At 41.1% G+C, this 25,837-nt stretch overlaps 1 protein-coding gene across 1 annotated transcript in view; it reads right to left on the reverse strand.

Annotated features, from left to right (window-relative positions):
• The window catches only part of PPM1D (protein phosphatase, Mg2+/Mn2+ dependent 1D), a 52,871-nt gene extending 44,361 nt beyond the window's left edge, over positions 1–8,510 (reverse strand). The window contains exon 1 of the mRNA XM_059907048.1: positions 7,814–8,510. Within this exon, the coding sequence (XP_059763031.1) occupies positions 7,814–8,285 (472 nt within the window). The 5' untranslated portion in view covers positions 8,286–8,510. The remainder of the gene's footprint in view (positions 1–7,813) is intronic.
• Positions 8,511–25,837: the final 17,327 nt, after the last annotated feature.

Raw genomic sequence — 25,837 nt, forward strand, 5'->3', positions numbered from 1 at the left:
AACAATTCCTCAGTGTTTCCTTGATGCTTTTTAGGAGTACTTGGCCAGTCATTTCAAGAATGTCTCACAGTTTGGGTTTGTTTCATGTTTCCTTATGTTTGTAATCAGATTACACATTTTTGGCAGGAATATCACAGAAGTATTAAATATGATCTTCTCCCTGCAGGCAGTATACAATTTCAATTTGTCCCATTAAAAGTGATGATACTCTTGATCACTCAATTAAGGTGCTGTCTACCAGGTTTCCCCCTATAATCCTTTTCCTTTTGTAATTAAAAAGTGTTCATAGGGAGATTATCTGAGACGATATAAATATCCTTGGAGTGGGTTGAGTGGTGCCCCCCCGCAACTTCAATAAAAGATATGCTCACCCAGAACCTGTGAATGTGACCTTATTTGGGAAAAGGATCTTTGCAGATGTAATTAGGTTAAAGATCTTAAGAAGAGATCACCCTGGATTACAGTGGGCCCTAAGTCCAAAGACAAGTGTCCTTAAAAGAGAAGAGAAGAGGAGAAGACACAGAGGAGGCAATATAAAGATAGTGAAGACTGGGTGATGCATCTACAAGCCAAGAAATGACAAGGATTGCTGCCAGCCACCAGAAGCTAGGGGAGAGCATGGAACAGATTCTCCCTCAGACCTCCAAAAAGGAATCAACCCTGCTCACACCTGGATTTCAGACTTCTGGCCTCCAGAACCATGAGAGAATAAATTTCTGTGGTTTTAAGCCACCCAATTTGTGCTAATTTGTTACAGCACCTCTAGGAAAGTAATATAGCAATTCTGTTCCTCAAAGTTTTACCTACTAGTTGTAGCATTTATTGATGTTTCTTGGCTGAATCAATTATTATGATGGTTACCAAATGAGATTTTCGGGTTCTATCATTCCTTTTACATTTAAAAAAAAATATGGGGCTTCCCTGGTGGCGCAGTGGTTGAGAATCTGCCTGCCAATGCAGGGGACACGGGTTCAAGCCCTGGTCCGGGAAGATCCCACATGCCGCGGAGCGCTAAGCCCGTGCACCACAGCTACTGAGCCTGTGCTCTAGAGCCTGCGAGCCACAAATACTGAGCCCGTGTGCCACAACTACTGAAGCCCGTGCACCTAGAGCCCGTGCTCCACAACAAGAGAAGCCACCACAGTTAGAAGCCCGCTCACCACAACTAGAGTAAGCCCACGTGCAGCAACAAAGACCCAACGCAGCCTAAATATATATATATATAAAATAGGTGAATGGATAAACAAATTGTGGTATATCTAGACAACAGCATACTACTCGGTAATAAAAAAAGGAATGAACTATAGATATATGCAACAACATGTAGCAGAGATTTGCTAATACTGATTGAAAGTAATGACTGATTAACAAAAATGGAAAAAACTGGTACTTGATAAATATGGCAAACTCATTCAGACCATGTGATGTGTGAGAGGGTGAAGGTCCTTGATGGTAAAAACTGAGAAATATCAAACTAAAATAAAGATACAGGTTTAAAATTCTATGATTTAATAAAGGTTTTCTTCCAGTTTAGTTCTATCTGGCTTTCCCTGTCTTTCCCTTTACCCCTTCCACCCCTCTTCTGCATTTGTCCGTCTCTGTCTCTGTCTTTAAACTTAAGATAATGAAAACTATGCCAAAACCAGAACCAACAATTTAGGTTAGGACCAGCTTCTTCATAATTCATTCATTTGGCCATATTCTTTTAAGTAAATGCTCTGATTTTCATTTGAACAAATTAAAAAAACAAAATGTCCCATATTTCATCTTCCTTTACAAATACTGTGGCAAATTTCCTGTAATCACATCAGAGATCACACTACATTTATTTCAAGAGTATGTCATTATCTTTCTAATGGCTCTCTTGATAACATAAGTCAATGAACTATGGCTCAAAGGAATAAAAGCTGCATGTTGTTCACTATCTTCTCTGAACTATCAAAAGAAAAGGATAATAAGAACATTATTTCAAACGAATAAACCTAAAGAAGCACACACAAACTTTGAAACATTATTTCTTAGAAGGCAAGCATAACACAAGAACAGTAAATCCAGACATAGGAAAATACATAAATCAGGCACATACTATAACTTAAGATCAAGAAGTAATAAAAATATGAAAAAAATTACTTTTTTTTTTTTTTTTTTTTAGTATTTAACACTAACTCTGTGGATATTATTTTGAAACACTGGAGAGACATTATTTATTTATTTATTTTTTAATTTTATAACTACTTTATTTATTTATTTATTTATTTTTTGGCTGTGTTGGGTCTTCGGTTCGTGCGAGGGCTTTCTCCAGTTGCGGCAAGCGGGGGCCACTCTTCATCGCGGTGCGGGGACCGCTCTTCATCGCGGTGCGCGGGCCTTTCACTATCGCGGCCCCTCCCGTTGCGGGGCACAGGCTCCAGACGCGCAGGCTCAGTAGTTGTGGCTCACGGGCCCAGCTACTCCGTGGCATGTGGGATCTTCCCAGACCAGGGCTCGAACCCGTGTCCCCTGCATTAGCAGGCAGATTCTCAACCACTGCGCCACCAGGGAAGCCCAAAAATTACTTTTAAAAAAGGATATGTTGGAGAAAAAAAAAAAAAAAAAAAAAGGATATGTTGGGAATTCCCTGGCAGTCCAGTTGGTTAGGACTCCCCGCTTCCACTGCCAGGGGTCCAGGTTCTATCCCTGGTCAGGGAACTAAGATCCCACAAGCCGCATGGCATGGCCAAAAAAAAAAAAAAAAACGATATATTCACATACTCTCTCACTCCATGCTATATTTATCAAATCCCCCAGCCTCAAGATAAAAATAAGTCATATAAAAATTTTTGGATAAATTATGTTTTCCTTTTTTATTTGGCAAGAGTACACAAGCACTAGAACAATGCTAGAGAGGTCAAGCTCAATAAGGGCTTAGGGGACTTCCCTGGTGGTCCAGTGGTTAAGACTCTGTGCTCCCAATGCAGGGGGTGCGGGTTCTATACCTGGTCGGGGAAATCCCGCATGCCACGCGGGCCAAAAAAAAGGCTTAGGAAGACAAAGAAGGTATTCTTTAAAAATATAAGAAAGCCCTTCACACCCATTAATATGGCTATTATTTTTTAAGAAAAGAAAAATATCGAGTGTTGGCAAGAATGTGGAGAAATCAGGACCCTTGTAGCACTGCTTGTGGCAATGTAAAACAGTGAACCTGCTGTGAAGACAGTTTGGTGATTCCTCAGAAAGTTAAATACAGAATTACCAAATGTCCAAGCCATTCCAATTCCAGGTTTAGACCCAAAAGAAATGAAAAGAGAGAATCAAACAGATACTTGTATACCTATGTTCACAGTAGCATTATTCATAACAGCCAAAAGGTGGAAACAACCCAAATGTCTATCAATAGACGAATGGATAAACATAATGTGGTGTATATATACAGTGGAATATTATTCAGCCTTAAAAAGGAAGAAAATTCTGATACATGGTACAATGTGGACGAACCTTAAAGACATTAAGCTAAATGAAATAAGACACAAAAAGGACAAATACTGTATGATTCCGCTTACATGAGGTACCTAGAATAGGTGAATTAATAGCAATGGAAAGTAAAATAGAGGTTTACTAGGGACTGGGGAAGAGGATAATGGAGAATTACTGTTGAATGGGTACAGAATTTCCATTTGGGTAATGGACAAGTTCTGAAAATGGACAGTGGTGACTATTGCAAAATATTGAGAATGTACTTGATGCCACTAAACTGTACACATAAAATTGGCTAAAATGGTAAATCTGTGTATTTTACAATTTTTAAAGCGGGAAGTTTTTTTAATTAAAGAAAAAGTAAGAAAGCCAATTTAACCATTACACCCACAGAAATTCAACTAAACTAGCAGCTACTTTGGGCAAGGAATTGCACGGTTAGCCCTAAGAGATTATAAGATATGTAAGGCGGTATCTTTGCCCCCAAAGACGTCAAGATTTAGCTGAGAGGCAGATAAAACACAGCAGTTACCTCACAACGGTATGAGTGATATTTACAGGGATTCCACAAGGCCAAAACTATTTTCTTAATAATTCTGAGTTTACTTGCCCTTTGCACTGTGTTGATACCTGCACTGATGGTTCAAAAGCAGTGGTTAGGGGATTTCCCTGGTGGTCCAGTGGTAAAGAATCCGCCTTGCAATGCAGGGGACATGGGTTTGATCCCTGGTCAGGCAGCTAAGATCCCACATGCCACGGGACAACTACTAAGCCCGCGTGCCACAACTACTGAGCTCGCGCGCCTCAACTAGAGCCCGCGTGCCACAAACTAAAGAGCCCACGCGCCCTCGAGCCTGCTCGCCACAATTAGAGAAGAGAAAACCCGCCGCCACAACTAGAGAGAAGCCAGCGCACCACAACAAAGAGCCCGCACGCCACAACGAAAGATCCCGCGAGCTGCAACTAATATCCAACTCAGCCAAAAATAAATAAAATAAATTTAAAAATAAATCTTAAAAAAAAAAAAAAAAAGCAGTGCTTAGTAAAACTGCTGGTGCCTTAGCAGGAGTCGTCAAGACAGTGGTACCAACGTGAACTAGTAATCACTGTACTCACCATAGCCACTCACAACTTAAAAAAAAAAAAAGGCAAACCAGTTTAACTTAAGAATGTCCTTGATGATGCAATAAAAATTAATTTTATTAAACTTCCACCCATGAATACACATCTTTTTAACATTCTGTAAGACAAGAAGAGAAGCTGCATAATAGACTTCTGTTGCATACTATGGCTGTATAGAGGAAAAGCACTTGTGATTGTGTGAGTTATGAAATGAAGTAGCCACAATTTTAACAGACCATCATTTTTACTTGAAAGACTGATAAAATGGGTTAATAAGACTTGGGCAGGGAGTTCCTGATGGCCTAGTGGTTAGGATTCTGGCCTTTCACTGCCGTGTCCCTTGGTCGGGAAACTGAGATCCTGCAAGCAACATGGCGCGGCCAAAAAAAAAAAAAAAAGAAGAAGATGGCGACTTGGCCATTTAGCGTACATTTTCTTCAAAATGAACAAAGTGAGTTTTTCATTTCAAGAGAAACAACTGACAGTATTTGTTGCCAGTGATAAATTTCTAACTGCTGCTTAAAACCTCTTATTTTATTTATTTATTTATTTATTTATTTAGGCCGTACCATGTGGCATATGGGATCTTAGTTCCCCCACCAGGGATCAAACTCACACCCCCTGCATTGGAAGCGCAGAGTCTTAACCACTGGACTGCCAGGGAAATCCCAAAACCTCGTATTTTAGAATATGTGTGTCCACTACAATGAACTTGATAACTTCCCAATCTTAAGACTTTTCTGAAGAGATCAGTGATATTAACAAATGTGGATACTTTAGTATTGTATAATGAAATGCATCAATACTTGGAAGAGCCGCATAATTCAGTGAACCATTATTTTCCAAAAGACTAATGCACCATGTCACAAAATCACACGTGGGTAAAAAAATTGATTCAAAGTGCAAGACAGACCAATGGCTCTTAATGTAAAAATAGAAAAGTTCATTGATGAGGTTTCAGATTCTATTTTGACTAGTCTTAAGAAACTACCACTTTGGTATAGAATATCCACAACTATCTGAAAAGACAAACTATTCCTCCCTTTTCCTACTATATATGTGTGTGAGACTGCCTTTCCTTTACATACTTCACCAGAAAACATAGCATAACAGACTGAATGCAGAGGCAGAGATGAGAATATTTCTTATTTCAATATTTTTTATTTGGGGGAAAAATTGATTTTTCACTTAAAAATGTCAACATACAATAAGTTTATTTTTAATAGATTAATAAATATTTTTAAAATTTCTGTTTTAACTTCTCAAACAGTAAATATGATAGATGTAGCCCACATCAACAAAAGCTGTTTAGGACCCTAAATCATTTTTGAGTACAAAGGGTTCTGAGAGCAAAAAGTTTGAGAACCACTACAATAACCAATTGAGAACTACAAAAGTGGAAACTCGACACAGGGAGTTTCCTGTGTCAAGACTTCCATATGCTCAGCATACTTTTTTTTTTTTTTTTAATTCAAGTTTTGATGATGGAGTACGATGTTAACTGTGGAACAAAGCAAACTTTAACATTTGGTGTATAAATCTTGGTTCAAAAAGTACATATATATCAAAAAACATACACATTCCACATTTAACAGCATGGTTTCTGCTTTATTAAAAAATATGTTCAAGTAACAGGGTTTATACTTTATCCTTTTAGTGAAAACATATGGCAAATTCACGTTGCCCCAAGTGTGCTGCAAAATAAACAGGACTCTAAATCGTTCTTTGTGTCTAATCCTCCTCTATCTTGTCTTGCTGTCCACTCCTACTTGCCCTGCAAGCAATGAAATGACAAATTTCTGGAATATACTGCTGGTGCTTTCAGCTGTGCTCTGCCTACACAGAAACAAAACAAATCCACAATAGGGACCTCTGGGATTGGATGGAAAACGCCTCCCACCGGCGGACTGGTTGTTCTATGAGTCAATCAAATAATTCCTGGCAGAAAGCCAGGCAAATAGAAAAGAGACTTTGAAAGAAGCTACTCTACAACTCTATGACAATACCTTTTTAAAATGTTCTGTATTTGACCAACCTTTACACTCTTCTCTATGTCTCTGTCCCTCTGCTGAAAATAAAGCAACACTATTCTACCATAAACCACAGGACTTTTTAAAATGACAGAAGTAGTATTACCTTTTCTCTTAAAAAAAGATTCAGACCATTCATTCACAGCAATGGGTAAGCAATTATAACTCTGTATGATAACATATGTTGGGTACAGGAACACAGACTGCTTTAGAGAACACTTAAAGCTTAGATGAAACTACAACTACACCAAATTTTTAGAAATGAAGGTCTCTCCTTTTGGCACATCAGTAATTCCTTATCTCTTGCTACTTTGACGGGCAGCTAAAATTTGCAAGTACTTTTAACTAGGAACTGTGGAGAACGATCTGACAGCAATTAGCTAAGGCAACTACCAAAGGGTGGGGGGGGGGGGAGTGCATTCTTAAAAAGCCCTAGGTGAATTTAACACATCGCCTTAACCCGGCCGGTTTAAGCAGTAGGAACGCATTCTGCGCTTTTGTTTTTCATAAGCCGGACAAGCATAAAGATCTTAGAAACATTTCATGACCACCACAGCGAATTCCTTCCAAGACTTTAAGTCGCTAGATGATAACTTTTTAGCCTTTCTGAATTATCCAACAGTTTACTCCAACTACCAGCCACCCAGGATCAATTCTGGAAGACTGACACCACCAGTAGGAGGCAACCGACAGGGGCAAGTCCTTCAACAGCAAAATTATGACAGATCGGAAGGAAACACTCTAATTTTTGCCGTCTTGTCTACAGCCATACCACCCTGAACGCACCCGATCTCGTCTAATTTTTGCCACCTCCCGCTTCCTTCGCCTGTCCCAGATAGCAACGTGTCTTCAGTGCATCTTTTGGCCAAAATCTGGCGCCAGGTTTCAAACACGTTTCCGCTGGCGGCCACCAAAGTGAAGTCGCGAAGGGAGAGTATTGCTCCCCATTGATCCTTGGCGGGGGCGGGGGGGGGTGTTGGAAATAAAGCGATGAGCGTTTGAAGGGAGACAACAATCCTATCCTTCCCAAAGCCACTTTGTTTGCCCGCACCTCCACCCTGGAAAGAGCGCTGAGACCCAGAAAAGTCTTCCCTCCCATCGATGGACACTGAGAGCGCTCTCCGTGCCGGGGGACCGCGGGACTGGCGCTAAAAAGGCCCCAAACTGCCTGAAAAAGAGGCGGGCGCCAAACAAGCTGGGGAACTTACCCAATTTCTTCCACATGGCGAGATGACAAGCGAGGAAGCCTTTGCGGATGGCAGCGCACACCTTCGCCGGCTCGGAAGAGGTGAAGCCCTTCTGCTTCTTGATGAAACCCCACAAGTGCTCCCGGGCAAACTGTGCCGCCTCCCGCCCGCCGTGCCCGTCGCACACGGCGAAAAAGGCCACCGAGGAACGGCGGCGGCAGCAGCAGCCGGGAGCCGGCGAGGCCCCGGCGTCCGGCGGCGCGTCGCGAGCCTCTCGGGCTGCCACCGCCGGGCCTTTCCCCGAGATTTCGCCGCCAGGAAGAGCCAGCGGTGACCGCTGCGGAGGCAACGGCTGAGAGAGAGACCGCCGCGGCGAGGGCTCTTCTTCAGCCGTGGGCTCGGGCTCCACCACGATCTGAGTAACGTCCTCCATGTACTTCCTCCCGCCCTGGTCTGAGAAGACGCTCACTCCCAGAGAGTACAGCCCCGCCATGGCTGGCTGGCCGAGATCCCGCCGGTCCCACGCAGCCCGCCGAATCCGGCGGCGGGATACACACTCGGCGCTCGCCGGCCAACTATTGTTTATCTTCGACTACGCCGAGAAGGGGGAGGGAGCGGTCCCGGAGTCGGGGGGGGGGGGGGCGCACGATGTCGAGACTTGTCCGCCAGAGCTTGGCAGAAGCGCCAGAGGGAAATGAGCCGACCAGCTGCGCCTGCGTAATACGCCTCCGCCGGCTGCCCGCGCCCACCACACAAATCAGACGTTCTCGCCGGCTGACGTCACTCGGCTCTCTGGGCCCGACCAATCCGGAGTCGAGTTGGAGCGAACCCGCCCTCCGCCCTCAACCCTCGCTCCTCCCCTCAACGGCCGCCCTCCCTCCTCCCACCGTGGGCGCTGGGCCCGCGCGCGACCTGGCTGGTTTTCGCTTTGCAGTGGGCGTTTTCGCCCTCCCGCCTTTCGGCTGGTGCTAAACGCTTATCTACCAATTTGATGTCACCTTTTTGCTCAGTCCTGGGGATCATGATGCAGTCTGCTGCCCTGGGCGTTCCGCTGCTCGCCTCGTGTGGGCTTGGGCCTCCCACGAGTGTAGAGAATCTGGGAGGAAAGACCTTCACTTCTTTAAGTTAAATGGCGGGAAACCTCACTTCGGAAGGTGGTTTGCGAACAGGCTGGAAAAAGCATGCCACAGCTGAATTGGATTTCGGTGGGATGGATCCGACTGGGAGTTGAGAGAGCAAATCCAGTTTGTGTTAAGAAAACTCGGGAAATTTCCACCATCGGCTGCACAGTCTCGTTTCATATACCTGGGTATGTCGGAGACTTAAAAGGCTTAACTGTCTTTTTAAACATCTTTTCAGCTTTTGTTAAAAGTAGTACTTTTTCCGACGAGCTCTGGGTGCAGCATTTTCCTCCTTAGGCGGGATCAGAAAATAGCTTACAAAAACTACCCAGCGCTCCAGTGCTCCAACAGTTCGGTTATCTTCTCCCGTCTTCCTCCGGTAAGTTACAGTCTAAGCGCTAAAACCTTTGCACGGACTTCAACGGCATTAAAATAAGCCTCAGAGTGGGCAGGTTGGTATGTTCTCAACAGCACACGTTCTTGTCGTGAATCAAAGTTCTCTTTTCCAGTTTTTGGCCACATCACCATCAGCTCTCCTGGGTGCCCTTTCCTCTACAGCCTTGGAGTTTTTTCAAATGGAATGATACTAGTTCTGAACTGGGAATGGGGAAAATGTTCATTTTTTCACATGTGACAAGAAATACAAATAGAAAAAAATCCTTATGCCAATAAACATATAAATAAAATTACCTGGGGACTTCCCTGGTGGTGCAGTGGTTAAGAATCTGCCTGCCAATGCAGGGGACACGGGTTCCAGCCCTGGTCCGGGAAGACCCCACATGGCGCGGAGCAACTAAGCCCATGCACCACAACTACTGAGCCTGCGCTCTAGAGCCCGCGAGCCACAACTCCGGAGCCCGCGTGCCAAAACTACTGACCCGTGCGCCTAGAGCCCGTACTCCGCAACAAGAGACGCCACCGCAATGAGTAGCCCCCGCACCGCAACGAAGAGTAGCCCCCGCTCGCCGCAACTAGAGAAAGCCCGCGCACAGCAACAAAGACCCAACGCAGGCAAAAACAAATAAAAATAAAAATACAACAGGTAGGGCTTCCCTGGTGGCACAGTGGTTAAGAATCCGCCTGCCAATGCAGGGGACACGGGTTCAAGCCCTGCTTCGGGAAGATCCCACATGCCACGGAGCAACTAAGCCTGTGTGCCACAACTACTGAGCCTGCACTGTAGAGCCTGCGAGCCACAGCTACTGAGCCTGCGCACCACAACTACTGTAGCCCCCGTGCCTAGAGCCCGTACTCCGCAACAAGAGAAGCCACCTCAATGAGAAGCCCGCGCACCAAAACGAGTGGGCCCTGCTCGCCGCAACTAGAGAAAGCCCACGCACAGCAACAAAGACCCAACGCAGCCGAAAGTAAATAAATAAATAAATAAAATTTAAAAAATAAATTAAATCACCTCAAAATGTAGCAAATCTGACTGGATCAATTAAATTGAAAATGTAATCAAAGATATACCCTACGTCAAAATGCACTACACCAGATGGTTCCAGAGTGTAAAAACACTTGGAAAAAAATCCCAGCTTGTTTTGAAAGATAATCATAATCCTGTTATTAAAACCTAATAATTGTAATGCTGGAAGGATATCTATAGACCATATTTTATAACTAAATGCAAAAAACCTAAGTGAAATATTAGCAATTCTAGTTCAGTACCCTCCATAACACAAGACTTGCAAGAGACAACAGTTTGTGTAGCTCTCTATATTACTCATCTTAAACAGCTTACTCACCTTCCCTTCCACTCCTAGAGATTACAAAAAGATAATTCCATCATGCTCTATAATCCTTTTCACTCAGTCACAACCGGTAGCCTCCAGGTCATCCGTCATTACCCTGATTAGCATCTCCATGGTACTCTCTACTTCTATTAATCTGATTCAGTACTCTGCTCTTTACCAATCATCCTAACCATTTCACTCCACCCTTCAGATTTCAACATCTTTATCAGCCATTTCCTCTTTATTCTTAACCTCTTCTCTAAATGTTCCATCAACTTCCTCTTCCAACTGAAAACTGGTTTGTCGCCTAGCAAAACTACCTCCCTTACAACTTTTCAAGTACAGGAGATTATTTTTCCTCTCACAGGTATTCTTATCTTCGAACTAACTTCTCATGTTGCCCCCAAATCATTTCTCTTCCTTCCTCCTTCAAAAACCCAAGCTTGGGACTTCTGTGGTGGTCCAGTGGTTAAGACTCCACGCTCCCAATGCAGGGGGCCCGGGGTTCGATTCCGGGATAGGTAACTAGATCCCACATGCTGCAGCTAAGACCCAGCACAGCCAAATAAATAAATAAATATTTTAAAAAAAACGAAAAACACAAAACCCAAGCTCTTTTAATGTTAATGCCAGCTGCCACCACACCAAGATGCTGTCACCTACTGATCCCTGTTAACTCCCCCTTCATTTGTTCATGGCTCACTGTCATCCTTTCTTTCCTCCACTATTCTTATCACTTCTCAGCCACTTTATTCTTCAAAATGTTATCTACATTTTCCATCCAATATCCTGGCTTCTCAGTTCCTCATCCTCCCCTTCATGATGCCAAGGCCTTGCTACCATTAAAGGCAACCCCTCCGTTTGTATTCTAGATCCCATCTCCTCTCTCCTTCTCAAGAGCTTTGCTCCACCAGTTATCCATTCTTGCTCCTACCTCATCAATTTCTCTTTTTCTACGGGGTCATTTCCATCTTTGTACAAATATGTTCTGGTTTCTATTTTAACAAAAAACAAAATAACTACCTTGACTCCTGATTCTACCCAATTTCTCTGCTCCCTGTCCCCCCAAAAAATTTTAAGGAGTTGTCTCAGGGACTTCCCTGGTGGCGCAGTGGTTAAGAAGTCTCCTGCCAGTGCAGTGGACACGGGTTCGAGCCCTGGTCCGCGAAGATCCCACATGCCGCGGAGCAACGAAGCCCGTGTGCCACAGCTACTGAGCCTGCACTCTAGAGCCCACAAGCCACAATTACTGAGCCTGCGTGCCACAACTACTGAAGCCCGCACACCTAGAGCTCGTGCTCCACAACAGGAGAAGCCACCACAATGAGAAGCCCGCACACCGCATCGAAGAGTAGCCCCCGCTCGCTGCAACTAGAGAAAGCCCACGAGCAGCAACGAAGACCCAACGCAGCCAAAAATAAATTAATTAATTAAAAAAAAAAGAGTTGTCTCTATCTAGAGTCTACTTCCAATTCCAACTGCATAATTTCTCCTTAACCCATTCCAGTCAAGCAACCATCCCCGTGATGCTGCTGAGACTGTTTTTTATGACATAACCAGACCTCTCTGTTTCCGAAGCTAAATGATGACTTTTCTGATCTTACTGACTCTGTTCCAACTGAAGCAGCAAGGGAACCACTGTTTCCTTCTTGAAACTTAGTAACAAGTCAAACCATTGCTTCTTTCTGGAACCTTTGTTCTCTTGGCTTGTAAGAGACCACACTATTCTTGGTTTCTTCCTACCACATAGACTGACCACCCGTTTTCATTTTCCTTTGCCTATTTATCCGCAGCTAGACCTCAGGTTGTTGGGAGTACTCCAGGCTTTGTCATGGGATCTTTTCTTTTCCTATACACTCTTCCCAGGTAACACCATCCAGGACTGTAGCTCTAAAAACTATTCACTGATGACTCCCAAAATTTTTTTTAAATGCATAGTTTAAAATTTTTTTTATTACTGATATTTTTAAGTAATTTTATTTATTTGTTTACTTATTTATTTATTTATTGGCTGCATTGGGTCTTCATTACTGCACATGGGTTTTCTCTCTAGTTGCGGTGAGCGCGGGCTACTCTTCATTGCCGTGTGGGGGCTTCTCATTGTGGTGGCTTTTCTTGTTGTGGACACGGGCTCTAGGTGTGTGGGCTTCAGTAGTTGTGGCACGCGGGCTTAGTTGCTCCACGGCATGTGGGATCTTCCCGGACCAGGGCTCAAACCCGTGTCCCCTACCTTGGCAGGTGGATTCTTAACCACTGCGCTAACAGGGAAGTCCTGGCAGGTGGATTCTTAAACACTGCGCCACCAGGGAAGTCTGATGACTCCCAAATTTATATCTGCAGTCTGAACTTTACACTGCATCCCAGACTCTGTGTGCAACTGCACACTTGACTGTTCCACACAGGTGTCTAATGCTAACATGGTCATAACGAACTCTTAATTTCTTCTCCATATCTCCTCCTCCCTTTCTTACCAATATCAATAAGCATCGTTATCCACCAGGCTGTTCAAGCCAAAAAGCATCGGAGTTTTTTTATTCCTCTCTTTCCTCCATTCTCTTTCCCCCTAGGTCCCCCACCAATTTTCAATCCTTCTAATTCATCATCAAATCCTTTTCACTAAATCTTCGAAATCAATACTGAACCCACCACTTTTCACTACATACACCGCTACGATTCCATTCTAAGCCACTATTACCTCTCAACTGGACCATTATGTTAGTCTCCTCACAAGTCTCCTTTCTTTCACTCTTGGACCTCTGCAGTCTTTTTCCCACTAACTACTATCATGATCTTTCAAAACCATGAATCAGATCAAGTCATTCCCCTATTCAATGCACTCCATGACTTCCCATCACATTTAAAATAATATACAAACTCCTTATGAAGGCCTACATGATTTATTTGGTCCCTAAATGTTTGAGACATTTTTAAAAATTAATTAATTAATTATTTTTGGCTGCGTTGGGTCTTTGTTGCTGCGCACGGGCTTTCTCTAGTTGTGGCGAGTGGGAGCTACTCTTCGTTCCGGTGCGTGGGCTTCTAGGGCCTGTGCTTCACAACAAAAGAAGCCACCGCAATGAGAAGCACGCACACCGCAGTGAAGAGTAGCCCCCGCTCGCCACAACTAGAGAAAGCCCGCATGCAGCAACGAAGACCCAATGCAACCAAAAATAAATAAATAAAATTAATAAATCTATTTTAAAAAATAAAATAAAATGCATCCAGAAGAGAAAATGGATGAGAATAGCCAAGATGTTATTGAAAAAGAAGAATATTAAGATGACTAGTTGCCCCGCCGATATCAGAATATTTTATAAAGTTGGGAGCGGCAGAGAAATGGCAAACGGACCGGTAGATAATAGAACAGAACAGAGAGAGTGCAGAAAAGGGTCAATATATACATGTGAAAAGAGAATATGATGGATGTAGCATTTCAAACAGTTGAGGAAAGGGCTGATTTTTTGTTTGTTTGTTTTGGTTTGGTTTTTGCGTTTGTTTTGTTTTGCTTTGTTTGGCCGCACCGTTGCCACGCAGCTCGCAGGATCTTAGTTCCCTGGGATGGAACCCGGCCCCTGGCAGTGAAAGCTCCGAGTCCTAACCATTGGATGGCCAGGGAATTCCCAGGGCTGATTATTTATTAACTGACATTAGGACTCATGGCCATCCCTTTGTTGGGACAACTTGCCATCCCTGAAGGGGAAAAAAGGTGAAGTCCTTAACTCGGACCAGCTGTAAAATAAAATGACAGGTAGATTAAAGAGCTAAACTAAGAAAAATATGTAAAAGTGCAAGAAGAAACAATGAGATATTTTTTACCTGTTAGACTGGCAAAAGCCTTTTAAGTTTGATAATATGTAGGGCTGGGAAAGGTGTGCAGACACGCACTTTCAGGAGCCATTAGCTTATTTCTAGTTTCAGTCCCTATCAACTGAAATTTAAACTATGTATATCCTCTGACCTAGAAGTTCCACTGCCAGTAATTCATTATATGGGTATCTTTGCAAAAGTACACATATAAGGATTTTCCCAGCAGCATTTTTCATGACAGTAAATGAATACATATTTTTTAAATGCTAGAAGAAAATACAGGATAGAATATACTAAAATACCTCTTGAACTTTTCTTTCTTATATTTCCAATGGTTTTATGTTTTAAAATGTCCTTTTCATTTCTGAGATCAGTTAAATGCGACTAAAATTTCATGTTTTCTTCTAGTGTTTTTGTGGTTAAAATGTTGAAATACCATTCAAGTTTAGTTGAAATTATTTTGACATGAAGTGGATTTGAATCTTTCAAGCAGGTATATTTCCCAATGTCTTCTGTGAAATGACCCATTTTTTGATCTATTGGTTAGTGACACTCCCATTATTAAGTATTAAGTTTTTATATACCCTTGGATCTATTTCAGTGTTAACTATTCTTTTTCACTAATTTGTTCATTTGGGAGTCATATCTTGCTTTTAATTATTGAGTTCAAAATTTTCAAACATATACTGTAAGAATTAGTCTTATGGGGACTTCCCTGGTGGCACAGTGGTTAAGAATCACATGCCAGTTCAGGGGACATGGGTTCTATCCCTGGTCCGGGAAGATCCCACATGCCACGGAGCAACTAAGCCCGTGAGCCACAACTACTGAGCCGTGTGCTGCAACTACTGAAGCCCATGCGCCTAGAGCCCGTGCTCCGCAACAAGAGAAGCCACCATAATGAGAAACCCGAGCACTGCAATGAAGAGTAACCCCTGCCCATCACAACTAGAGAAAGCCCGCACACGGCAACAAAGACCCAATGCAGCCAAAAATAAGTAAAAATTAAAAAAAAAAAAAGAATTAACCTTAGAAGAAATATGACACTAATTAATTTGCTATTTTTTCTTCCTATGGCTAGTAAATATCAGTAATATCTACTAAGTAATAGTCCATTCCTCATCTATTAGAGCCACCCTGTGTATTTGGAATTATGAGACAATGTGTCTCAAGAGGTTAAATTCTATAACCTTGCCTTTACTCTGACCCTGTTGTTTTTGCAACTCAGTATTTAACAAAATAGTCAGTCTAATCTGGCTACCACTGTCACATTCATCGTGTGCAAAGGCAAATTGGTAGGAGACACAAAATTAGAATCACTGCTGCCAGAGTCCCAGAGGTGTCAAACCTGTATGTGTTCTTAATTAGCCATGGAAATTCAATCTGTCGTGGTTTCTGCAGATAAGTGGTTTTGCTGTCATTAGTTGTGGATAGAGCATTCATACCTTTTCTCTTTAGGTAGCTCTACTTACACACTTGACCGTTTTTTTCTAAAGAGATCTAACCTACTCTTGAATTTATTATTGCTTTTCCTTGATGAAAAGTTCCATTTTCCTCATTTTTTGAAAAGTTTAACAAAAGTTATTTCTTTATATAATTTGGAAAAAGCAGGTTTTTTTCCCTTGAAGTACTGTGTACTATCAGTTTTACTCAGCAGTACGGCTTGCTATGCTTCTGGGGAGGTTTCAAGCTCCAAGTTGTGCACCCTTCAGAATTAGAGACAAAATCAGAGAAGACCACCTTTAAGACAGAAACTAGTAAAATTTAAGCATTGCATTTATTTTTGGGTGCTAATATCATGATTTTCGTTTCTAAGCTAGGGTAGGAGCAAATTATTTTATTTTATTTTATTATTATTTTTATTTATTTATTTTTGGCTGCGTTGGGTCTTCTGCGGGTTTTCTCTGGCTGTGTCGAGTGGGGGCTACTCTTCATTGCGGTGCACGGGCTTCTCACTGCGGTGGCTTCTCTTGTTGTGGAGCACGGGCTCTAGGCACTTGGGCTCAGTAGTTGTGGCATGCGGGCTCAGTAGCTGTGGCTAGCAGGCTCTAGAGCGCAGGCTCAGTAGTTGTGGTGCATGGGCTTAGTTGCTCTGCAGCATGTGGGATCTTCCTGGACCAGGGAGCAAACCCTGTCCCCTGCATTGGCAGGTGGATTCTTAACCACTGAGCCACCAGGGAAGTCCCAGGAGCAAATTATTTTAGAATACTCTCTGCCTCCTCTGTGCTGAGCAGAACTGTAAGGCATAGCATTTTTTTTTTTCACATTTTCTTCTTCCATCCAGTCTGTGGGACTTGAGTGAACTTAGAAGGGACTTTAGAACTGATTTTTAAAGGTAAACTATTTTTTAAAATTTATTTTATTGAAATATAGTTGATTTACCGTGTTGTATTAATTTCTACTGCACAGCAAAGTGATTCATTTATGCATATATATACATTCTTTCTCATATTCTTTTCCATTATGGTTTATCATGGGATATTGAATATAGTTCTCTGGGCTATACAGTAGAATGTTTATCCATTCTATATATAACAGTTAGCATCTGCTAATCCCCAACTCCCAATCCATCCCTCCCCTACTTCCCCTCCCCTTTGGCAACCACAAGTCTGTTCTCTATGCCTGTGAGTCTGTTTCTGTTTTGTAGATAAGTTCATCTGTGTCATTTTTAAAAATATTTATTTATTTATTTGGCTGAGTTGGGTCTTAGTTGTGGCACGTGGGATCTTCGTTGTGGTGCATGGGCTTAGTTGCCTGCAGCATGTGGGATCTTAGTTCCCTGACCAGGGATTGAACTCGTGTCCCCTGCATTGCAAGGGAGGCACCAGGGAAGTCCCTTGTGGCATGTTTTAGATTCCACATGTAAGTGATATCATATGGTATTTGTCTTTCTCTTTCTGGCTTACTTCACTTAGTATGATAATCTCTAGGTCCATCCATGTTGCTACAAATGGCATTATTTCATTATTTTTTATGGCTGAGTAGTATGCCATTGTATGTATGTACCACATCTTCTTTATCCATTCATCTGTCAGTGGACATTTAGGTTGCTTCCATGTCTTGGCTACTGTAAATAGTGCTGCAATGAACATGGGGGTGCATGTATCTTTTCAAATTACTGTTTTCTCCAGATATGTGCTCAGGAGTGAGATTGCACGAGAATATGGCAACTCTATTTTTAGTTTTTTTAGGAACCTCCATAGTGGCTGTGCCAATTTACATTCCCACTGACAGTGTAGGAGGGTTCCCTTTTTTCCACACCCTCTCCAGCATTTGTTATTTGTACACTTTTTAATGATGGCCCTTCTGACCTGTGAGAGGTGGTATAAAGGTAAACTATTAAATTACCTATTTTTGAGAAAGGAAGCTTGTATTTTTAAATGAATATTGGCCAAGTAGCAAGAACACTTAATACAGTAAGTCCCCTACATACGAACATTCAAGTTGCAAACTTTCAAATATGTGAACATGAGCTCTACCCACCACCAGAGCCTCCCATCAAGCCTCTTAGATAGCCTCAACCACCAGAGGGCAGACAACAGAAGCAAGAAAAACTATAATCCTGCAGCCTGTGGACCAAAAACCACAGTTACAGAAAGATAGAGAAGATGAAAAGGCAGAGGGCTATGTCCCAGATGAAGGAACAAGATAAAACCCCAGAAAAACAACTAAATGAAGTGGAGATAGGCAACCTTCCAGAAAAAGAATTCAGAATAATGATAGTGAAGATGATCCAGGACCTTGGAATAAGAATGGAGGCAAAGATTGAGAAGATGCAAGAAATGATTAACAAAGACCTAGAAGAATTAAAGAACAAACAAACAGAGATGACCAATACAATAACTGAAATGAAAACTACACTAGAAGGAATCAATAGCAGAATAACTGAGGCAGAAGAACGGATAAGTGACCTGGAAGACAGAATGATGGAATTCACTGCTGCGGAACAGACTAAAGAAAAAAGAATGAAAAGAAATGAAGACAGCCTAAGAGACCTCTGGGACAACATTAAACGCAACAACATTCGCATTATAGGGGTCCCAGAAGGAGAAGAGAGAGAGAAAGGACCAGAGAAAATATTTGAAGAGATTATAGTCGAAAACTTCCCTAACATGGGAAAGGAAATAGCCACCCAAGTCCAGGAAGCGCAGAGAGTCCCATACAGGATAAACCCAAGGAGAAACACGCCGAGACACATAGTAATCAAAGTGGCAAAAATTAAAGACAAAGAAAAATTATTGAAAGCAGCAAGGGAAAAACGACAAATAACATACAAGGGAACTCCCATAAGGTTAACAGCTGATTTCTCAGCAGAAACTCTGCAAGCCAGAAGGGAGTGGCATGATATACTTAAAGTGATGAAAGGGAAGAACCTACAACCAAGATTACTCTACCCGGCAAGGATCTCATTTAGATTTGATGGAGAAATCAAAAGCTTTACAGACAAGCAAAAGCTAAGAGAATTCAGCACCACCAAACCAGCTCTACAACAAATGCTAAAGGAACTTCTCTAAGTGGGAAACACAAGAGAAGAAAAGGACCTACAAAAACAAACCCAAAACAATTAAGAAAATGGTCATAGGAACATACATATCGATTATTACCTTAAACGTGAATGGATTAAATGCCCCAACCAAAAGACATAGACTGGCTGAATGGATACAAAAACAAGACCCATATATATGCTGTCTACAAGAGACCCACTTTAGACCTAGGGACACATACAGACTGAAAGTGAGGGGATGAAAAAAGATATTCCATGCAAATGGAAATCAAAAGAAAGCTGGAGTAGCTATACTCATATCAGATAAAATAGACTTTAAAATAAAGAATGTTACAAGAGACAAGGAAGGACACTACATAATGATCCAGGGATCAATCCAAGAAGAAGATATAACAATTATAAATATATATGCACCCAACATAGGAGCACCTCAATACATAAGGCAACTGCTAACAGCTATAAAAGAGGAAATCGACAGTAACACAATAATAGTGGGGGACTTTAACACCTCACTTACACCAATGGACAGATCATCCAAAATGAAAATAAATAAGGAAACAGAAGCTTTAAATGACACAATAGACCAGATAGATTTAATTGATATATATCGGACATTCCATCCAAAAACAGCAGATTACACGTTCTTCTCAAGTGCGCACGGAACATTCTCCAAGATAGATCACATCTTGGGTCACAAATCAAGCCTCAGTAAATTTAAGAAAATTGAAATCATATCAAGCATCTTTTCTGACCACAACGCTATGAGATTAGAAATGAATTACAGGGAAAAAAACGTAAAAAGGACAAACACATGGAGGCTAAACAATACGTTACTAAATAACCAAGAGATCACTGAAGAAATCAAAGAGGAAATCAAAAAATACCTAGAGACAAATGACAATGAAAACACGACGACCCAAAACCTATGGGATGCAGCAAAAGCAGTTCTAAGAGGGAAGTTTATAGCTATACAAGCCTACCTAAAGAAACAAGAAAAAGCTCAAGTAAACAATCTAACCTTACACTTAAAGAAACTAGAGAAAGAAGAACAAACAAAACCCAAAGTTAGCAGAAGGAAAGAAATCATAAAGATCAGAGCAGAAATAAATGCAATAGAAACAAAGAAAACAATAGCAAAGATCAATAAAACTAAAAGTTGGTTCTTTGAGAAGATAAACAAAATTGATAAGCCATTAGCCAGACTCATCAAGAAAAAGAGGGAGAGGACTCAAATCAATAAAATCAGAAATGAAAAAGGAGAAGTTACAACAGACACTGCAGAAATACAAAGCATCCTAAGAGACTACTACAAGCAACTTTATGCCAATAAAATGGACAACCTGGAAGAAATGGACAAATTCTTAGAAAGGTATAACCTTCCAAGACTGAACCAGGAAGAAATAGAAAATATGAACAGACCAATCACAAGTAATGAAATTGAAACTGTGATTAAAAATCTTCCAACAAACAAAAGTCCAGGACCAGACGGCTTCACAGGTGAATTCTATCAAACATTTAGAGAAGAGCTAACACCCATCCTTCTCAAACTCTTCCAAAAAATTGCAGAGGAAGGAACACTCCCAAACTCATTCTATGAGGCCACCATCACCCTGATACCAAAACCAGACAAAGACACTACAAAAAAAGAAAATTACAGACCAATATCACTGATGAATATAGATGCAAAAATCCTCAACAAAATACTAGCAAACAGAATCCAACAACACATTAAAAGGATCATACACCACGATCAAGTGGGATTTATCCCAGGGATGCAAGGATTCTTCAATATACGCAAATCAATCAATGTGATACACCATATTAACAAATTGAAGAATAAAAACCATATGATCATCTCAATAGATGCAGAAAAAGCTTTTGACAAAATTCAACACCCATTTCTGATAAAAACTCTCCAGAAAGTGGGCATAGAGGGAAGCTACCTCAACATAATAAAGGCCATATATGACAAACCCACAGCAAACATCATTCTCAATGGTGAAAAACTGAAAGCATTTCCTCTAAGATCAGGAACGAGACAAGGATGTCCACTCTCACCACTATTATTCAACATAGTTTTGGAAGTCCTAGCCACGGCAATCAGAGAAGAAAAAGAAATAAAAGGAATACAAATTGGAAAAGAAGAAGTAAAACTGTCACTGTTTGCGGATGACATGATACTATACATAGAGAATCCTAAAACTGCCACCAGAAAACTGCTAGAGCTAATTAATGAATATGGTAAAGTTGCAGGATACAAAATTAATGCACAGAAATCTCTTGCATTCCTATACACTAATGATGAAAAATCTGAAAGAGAAATTATGGAAACACTCCCATTTACCATTGCAACAAAAAGAATAAAATACCTAGGAATAAACCTACCTAGGGAGACAAAAGACCTGTATGCAGAAAACTATAAGACACTGATGAAAGAAATTAAAGATGATACCAACAGATGGAGAGATATACCATGTTCTTGGATTGGAAGAATCAACATTGTGAAAATGAGTATACTACCCAAAGCAATCTACAGATTCAATGCAATCCCTATCAAATTACCAATGGCATTTTTTACTGAGCTAGAACAAATCATCTTAAAATTTGTATGGAGACACAAAAGACCCCGAATAGGCAAAGCAGTCTTGAGGCAAAAAAATGGAGCTGGAGGAATCAGACTCCCTGACTTCAGACTATACTACAAAGCTACAGTAATCAAGACAATATGGTACTGGCACAAAAACAGAAACATAGATCAATGGAACAAGATAGAAAGCCCAGACATTAACCCACGCACCTATGGTCAACTAATCTATGACAAAGGAGGCAAAGATATACAATGGAGAAAAGACAGTCTCTTCAATAAGTGGTGCTGGGAAAACTGGACAGCTACATGTAAAAGAATGAAATTAGAATACTCCCTAACACCATACACAAAAATAAACTCAAAATGGATTAGAGACCTAAATATAAGACTGGACACTATAAAACTCTTAGAGGAAAACATAGGAAGAACACTCTTTGACATAAATCACAGCAAGATCTTTTTTGATCCACCTCCTAGAGTAATGGAAATAAAAACAAAAATAAACAAGTGGGACCTAATGAAACTTCAAAGCTTTTGCACAGCAAAGGAAACCATAAACAAGACGAAAAGACAACCCTCAGAATGGGAGAAAATATTTGCAAATGAATCAACGGACAAAGGATTAATCTCCAAAATATATAAACAGCTCATTCAGCTCAATATCAAAGAAACAAACACCCCAATCCAAAAATGGGCAGAAGACCTAAATAGACATTTCTCCAAAGAAGACATACAGATGGCCACGAAGCACATGAAAAGATGCTCAACATCACTAATTATTAGAGAAATGCAAATCAAAACTACAATGAGGTATCACCTCACTCCTGTTAGAATGGGCATCATCAGAAAATCTACAAACAACAAATGCTGGAGAGGGTGTGGTGAAAAGGGAACCCTCTTGCACTGTTGGTGGGAATGTAAATTGATACAGCCACTATGGAGAACAATATGGAGGTTCCTTAAAAAACTAAAAATAGAATTACCATATGACCCAGCAATCCCACTACTGGGCATATACCCAGAGAAAACCGTAATTCAAAAAGACACATGCACCCGAATGTTCATTGCAGCACTATTTACAATAGCCAGGTCATGGAAGCAACCTAAATGCCCATCAACAGACGAATGGATAAAGAAGATGTGGTACATATATACAATGGAATATTACTCAGCCATAAAAAGGAACGAAATTGAGTCATTTGTTGAGACGTGGATGGATCTAGAGACTGTCATACAGAGTGAAGTAAGTCAGAAAGAGAAAAACAAATATCGTATATTAATGCATGTATGCGGAACCTAGAAAAATGGTACAGATGAGCCAGTTTGCAGGGCAGAAGTTGAGACACAGATGTAGAGAATGGACATATGGACACCAAGGGGGGAAAACTGCGGTGGGGTGGGGATGGTGGTGTGCTGAATTGGGCGATTGGGATTGACATGTATACACTGATGTGTATAAAACTGATGCCTAATAAGAACCTGCAGTATAAAAAAACAAACAAAAAAAAAAAAAAAAAAAAAGAGACAAATATGTGAACATGCATTGTCATGTCCAGTCACGTAAGTTAGTTCACATGTCTGGCATACATTGTCACGTGCATGTATCCTCTACAAGAGGTTGTGCTTTTGTGTACTTTACTGTACAGTACTGAATAGAGTACAGTAGTACAGTATCTTTATTTCAAGCTAGATCTACAAAAGGATGACTTCATTGAACTCCTTGCTGTGCAACACAAGGAGCTTACCAACGAAGACCTGATGGAATTGGAGGCCTAGAGAAAGGATGAAGAGAGACAAGAGGAAGAAGTAACTGAAGAACTGAAGAGATTCACGATGCAGGAAATGGCAAGGGATTTTCTTTATTTGAGGAGGCACTGTTAGTTTTTGAGGCACAGGACCCGAACGTAGAACGGTACATGAGGGCTGCAGCCGCCGTTCAGAATGCAATCCAGTGCTACCATGTCCTATGACGAGAAAAAAAGAGCTACTACCTAGATATCACTGGATGGTTTTTTCAAGAGGGTAGATAGAATTGAATACAGCAAGGAACCAGAACCTGTGCCATCACCGTCAGGCGTGAGTGAAATTGCAGCTTGCCCTCCGTCTCCTATTGCTGACGATCCTTTAGCTCTACCATCTCCCACTTCCTTTCCCTCCTCCAGTCAGTAACTCTTCTTGCCTGTTCACTTGATGACAGCCCCTGTATGCCAGCTGTTATACTGTACTACTGTACTTTTCAAGGTACGGTACTATAAGGTTTAAAATGTTTTCTTTATTTTTTGTGTTTGTTTGTTTTTTATGTATTATTTGTGTGAAAAGTATTATATACCTATTACAGTACAGTTCTATATAACTAGTTGTGTTAGTTGGGTACCTAGTCTAGCTTTGTGGGAATTACGAACAAATTGGACTTACGAACATGCTGTCAGAACAGAATTCGTTCGTATGAAGGGGACTTTACTTATAATTTGCTTTTGATTTAATCCTTTTATTTTTTTTTCCTGGGATATTCTCTCATCAGAAAAATCCTGAGTTTTTTCCCTTCAGCGTGTGCTTTACCAGAAAAATTGATTTCACTTTTTTGCTGTTTAAGTGGGCGCAAGTTACTTACTACTATCTCCTAAACTGTTGTAAAAAAAATTGATAGTGCATGGAAAATGTCTAGGATAGTACCTGCATACAATAAGCACTCAATAAATGTTAGCTCTTACCATTGTTATTAATGATTTATTTCTATTAAGCTTCTTGATTAAAATTTCTCAGTAGTTTTTTCACCTTACTCTCCTATAATCTGCCCTCCATCCTCTTTACCTTCATGAACCATCTACTTCTTACCTACTAATTACCAAATTCAATTCCAATTCTCTTGCTCATTGACCTCTCTGCTTAATTTATAGCTTTCACCACACATATACATGCGTACTTTAAACATTTTAACTTACATTCATGTATATTCATTTGCCAATCTTTTGATGTAGGGCCAAGACCTTTACTTTGAATTTGAGTCCACTGTTTGGAGTTCAGCATCCCTTCTTCTCCCATAAACCACATGAATAGTGTATCACCCATGACTTTCAGTTTTGATTTCTTTAAAGTGGAACAAGAACTTAAAAAGTGATCAGAGTGCTCTCAGTACAGAATCCTGCTGGGTTTTATGACTTACCCAACTCACCATCCACCGTTTACAGTAGCCTCTCTCACCCATACCTGATTCACAGCAGTTTTTTTTTAATTGATTTGCCTTTATTAAATCTTTCTAAAGCATTCCATTTAATTTTCATAGAACTTTATTTTTCTTCCACTCATATTTCATCATGTTATGTAACATTTAATTAAATATGTAATTAAACAAGAACAACTGGAACAAACAGGTTTGTGAACCAATATTGACTCAACATGTGAGAGCAATAGTGTCTGGATGTATCAGCGAATCAAAGTCTAGCCCCAAAGTTCAGTGCAGTGGGCATCTGGACATGTGTCTTTTTTAGAGGCAAAAGCGAGCACTGATTAATCAGGTAAATCATTTAAGTGGTGATTGGTGGAAAGAGCTTCTATTGTGTAATTATTCTTGGAAGGGCTTTCATGAAAAATGAGGTGAAAAGGTCAAAGAATTCATAGAAAATGACTGAGGCTAGCTTTGTAATGAGAATAATATAGCTTACTCTGCTTACTTACATGTAATAAACTAAAAATGAAATAAAATATGTTCTAATACTCTTATAGTAGACATTTTGTTTTTTCCCGTTCAGCACCCATCCGCCTCTCCTTTGGTAAAATGGTGCAGTGATTTTCTTCTCCCTCCCCCACTCTCAAGCTATGTCATTGGGTAGCACTGGTCCCAAACCCAGCTCTAAGAGAGAGCCCAGATTGGGTTAGGCCAGTCAACATATTCCATCTCTATGGCTAAGTATCTCACTTACCTTACCCGAGTACCACGAGCCCACGAGCCAAGAGCCCACGAGCCACAACTACTGAGCCCGCGTGCCACAACGACTGAAGGCCATGCACCTAGAGCCCATGCGCCACAACAAGAGAAGCCACTGCAATCAGAAGCCCGCGCACCGCAACGAAGAGTAGCCCCCACTCACTGCAACTAGAGAAAGCCAGCACAGAGCAACGACGACCAAACGCAGCCAAAAACAAAAATAAATAAATAAATAAATTTATTTTTTTAAAAAAGCCAAAGGAGAAGAATGTTAAGAAGGCAAACATGGTCAGTAGTGTCAAATGCTGTAGAGAGGTTAAGTAAGTTTATGACTAAAAACCATTCACTGGATTTATCCCTAAAGGGGT

This window comes from Balaenoptera ricei, chromosome 20 (genome assembly GCF_028023285.1).
Source record: "Balaenoptera ricei isolate mBalRic1 chromosome 20, mBalRic1.hap2, whole genome shotgun sequence".
In the NCBI taxonomy this organism is placed as follows: Eukaryota; Metazoa; Chordata; class Mammalia; order Artiodactyla; family Balaenopteridae; genus Balaenoptera; species Balaenoptera ricei.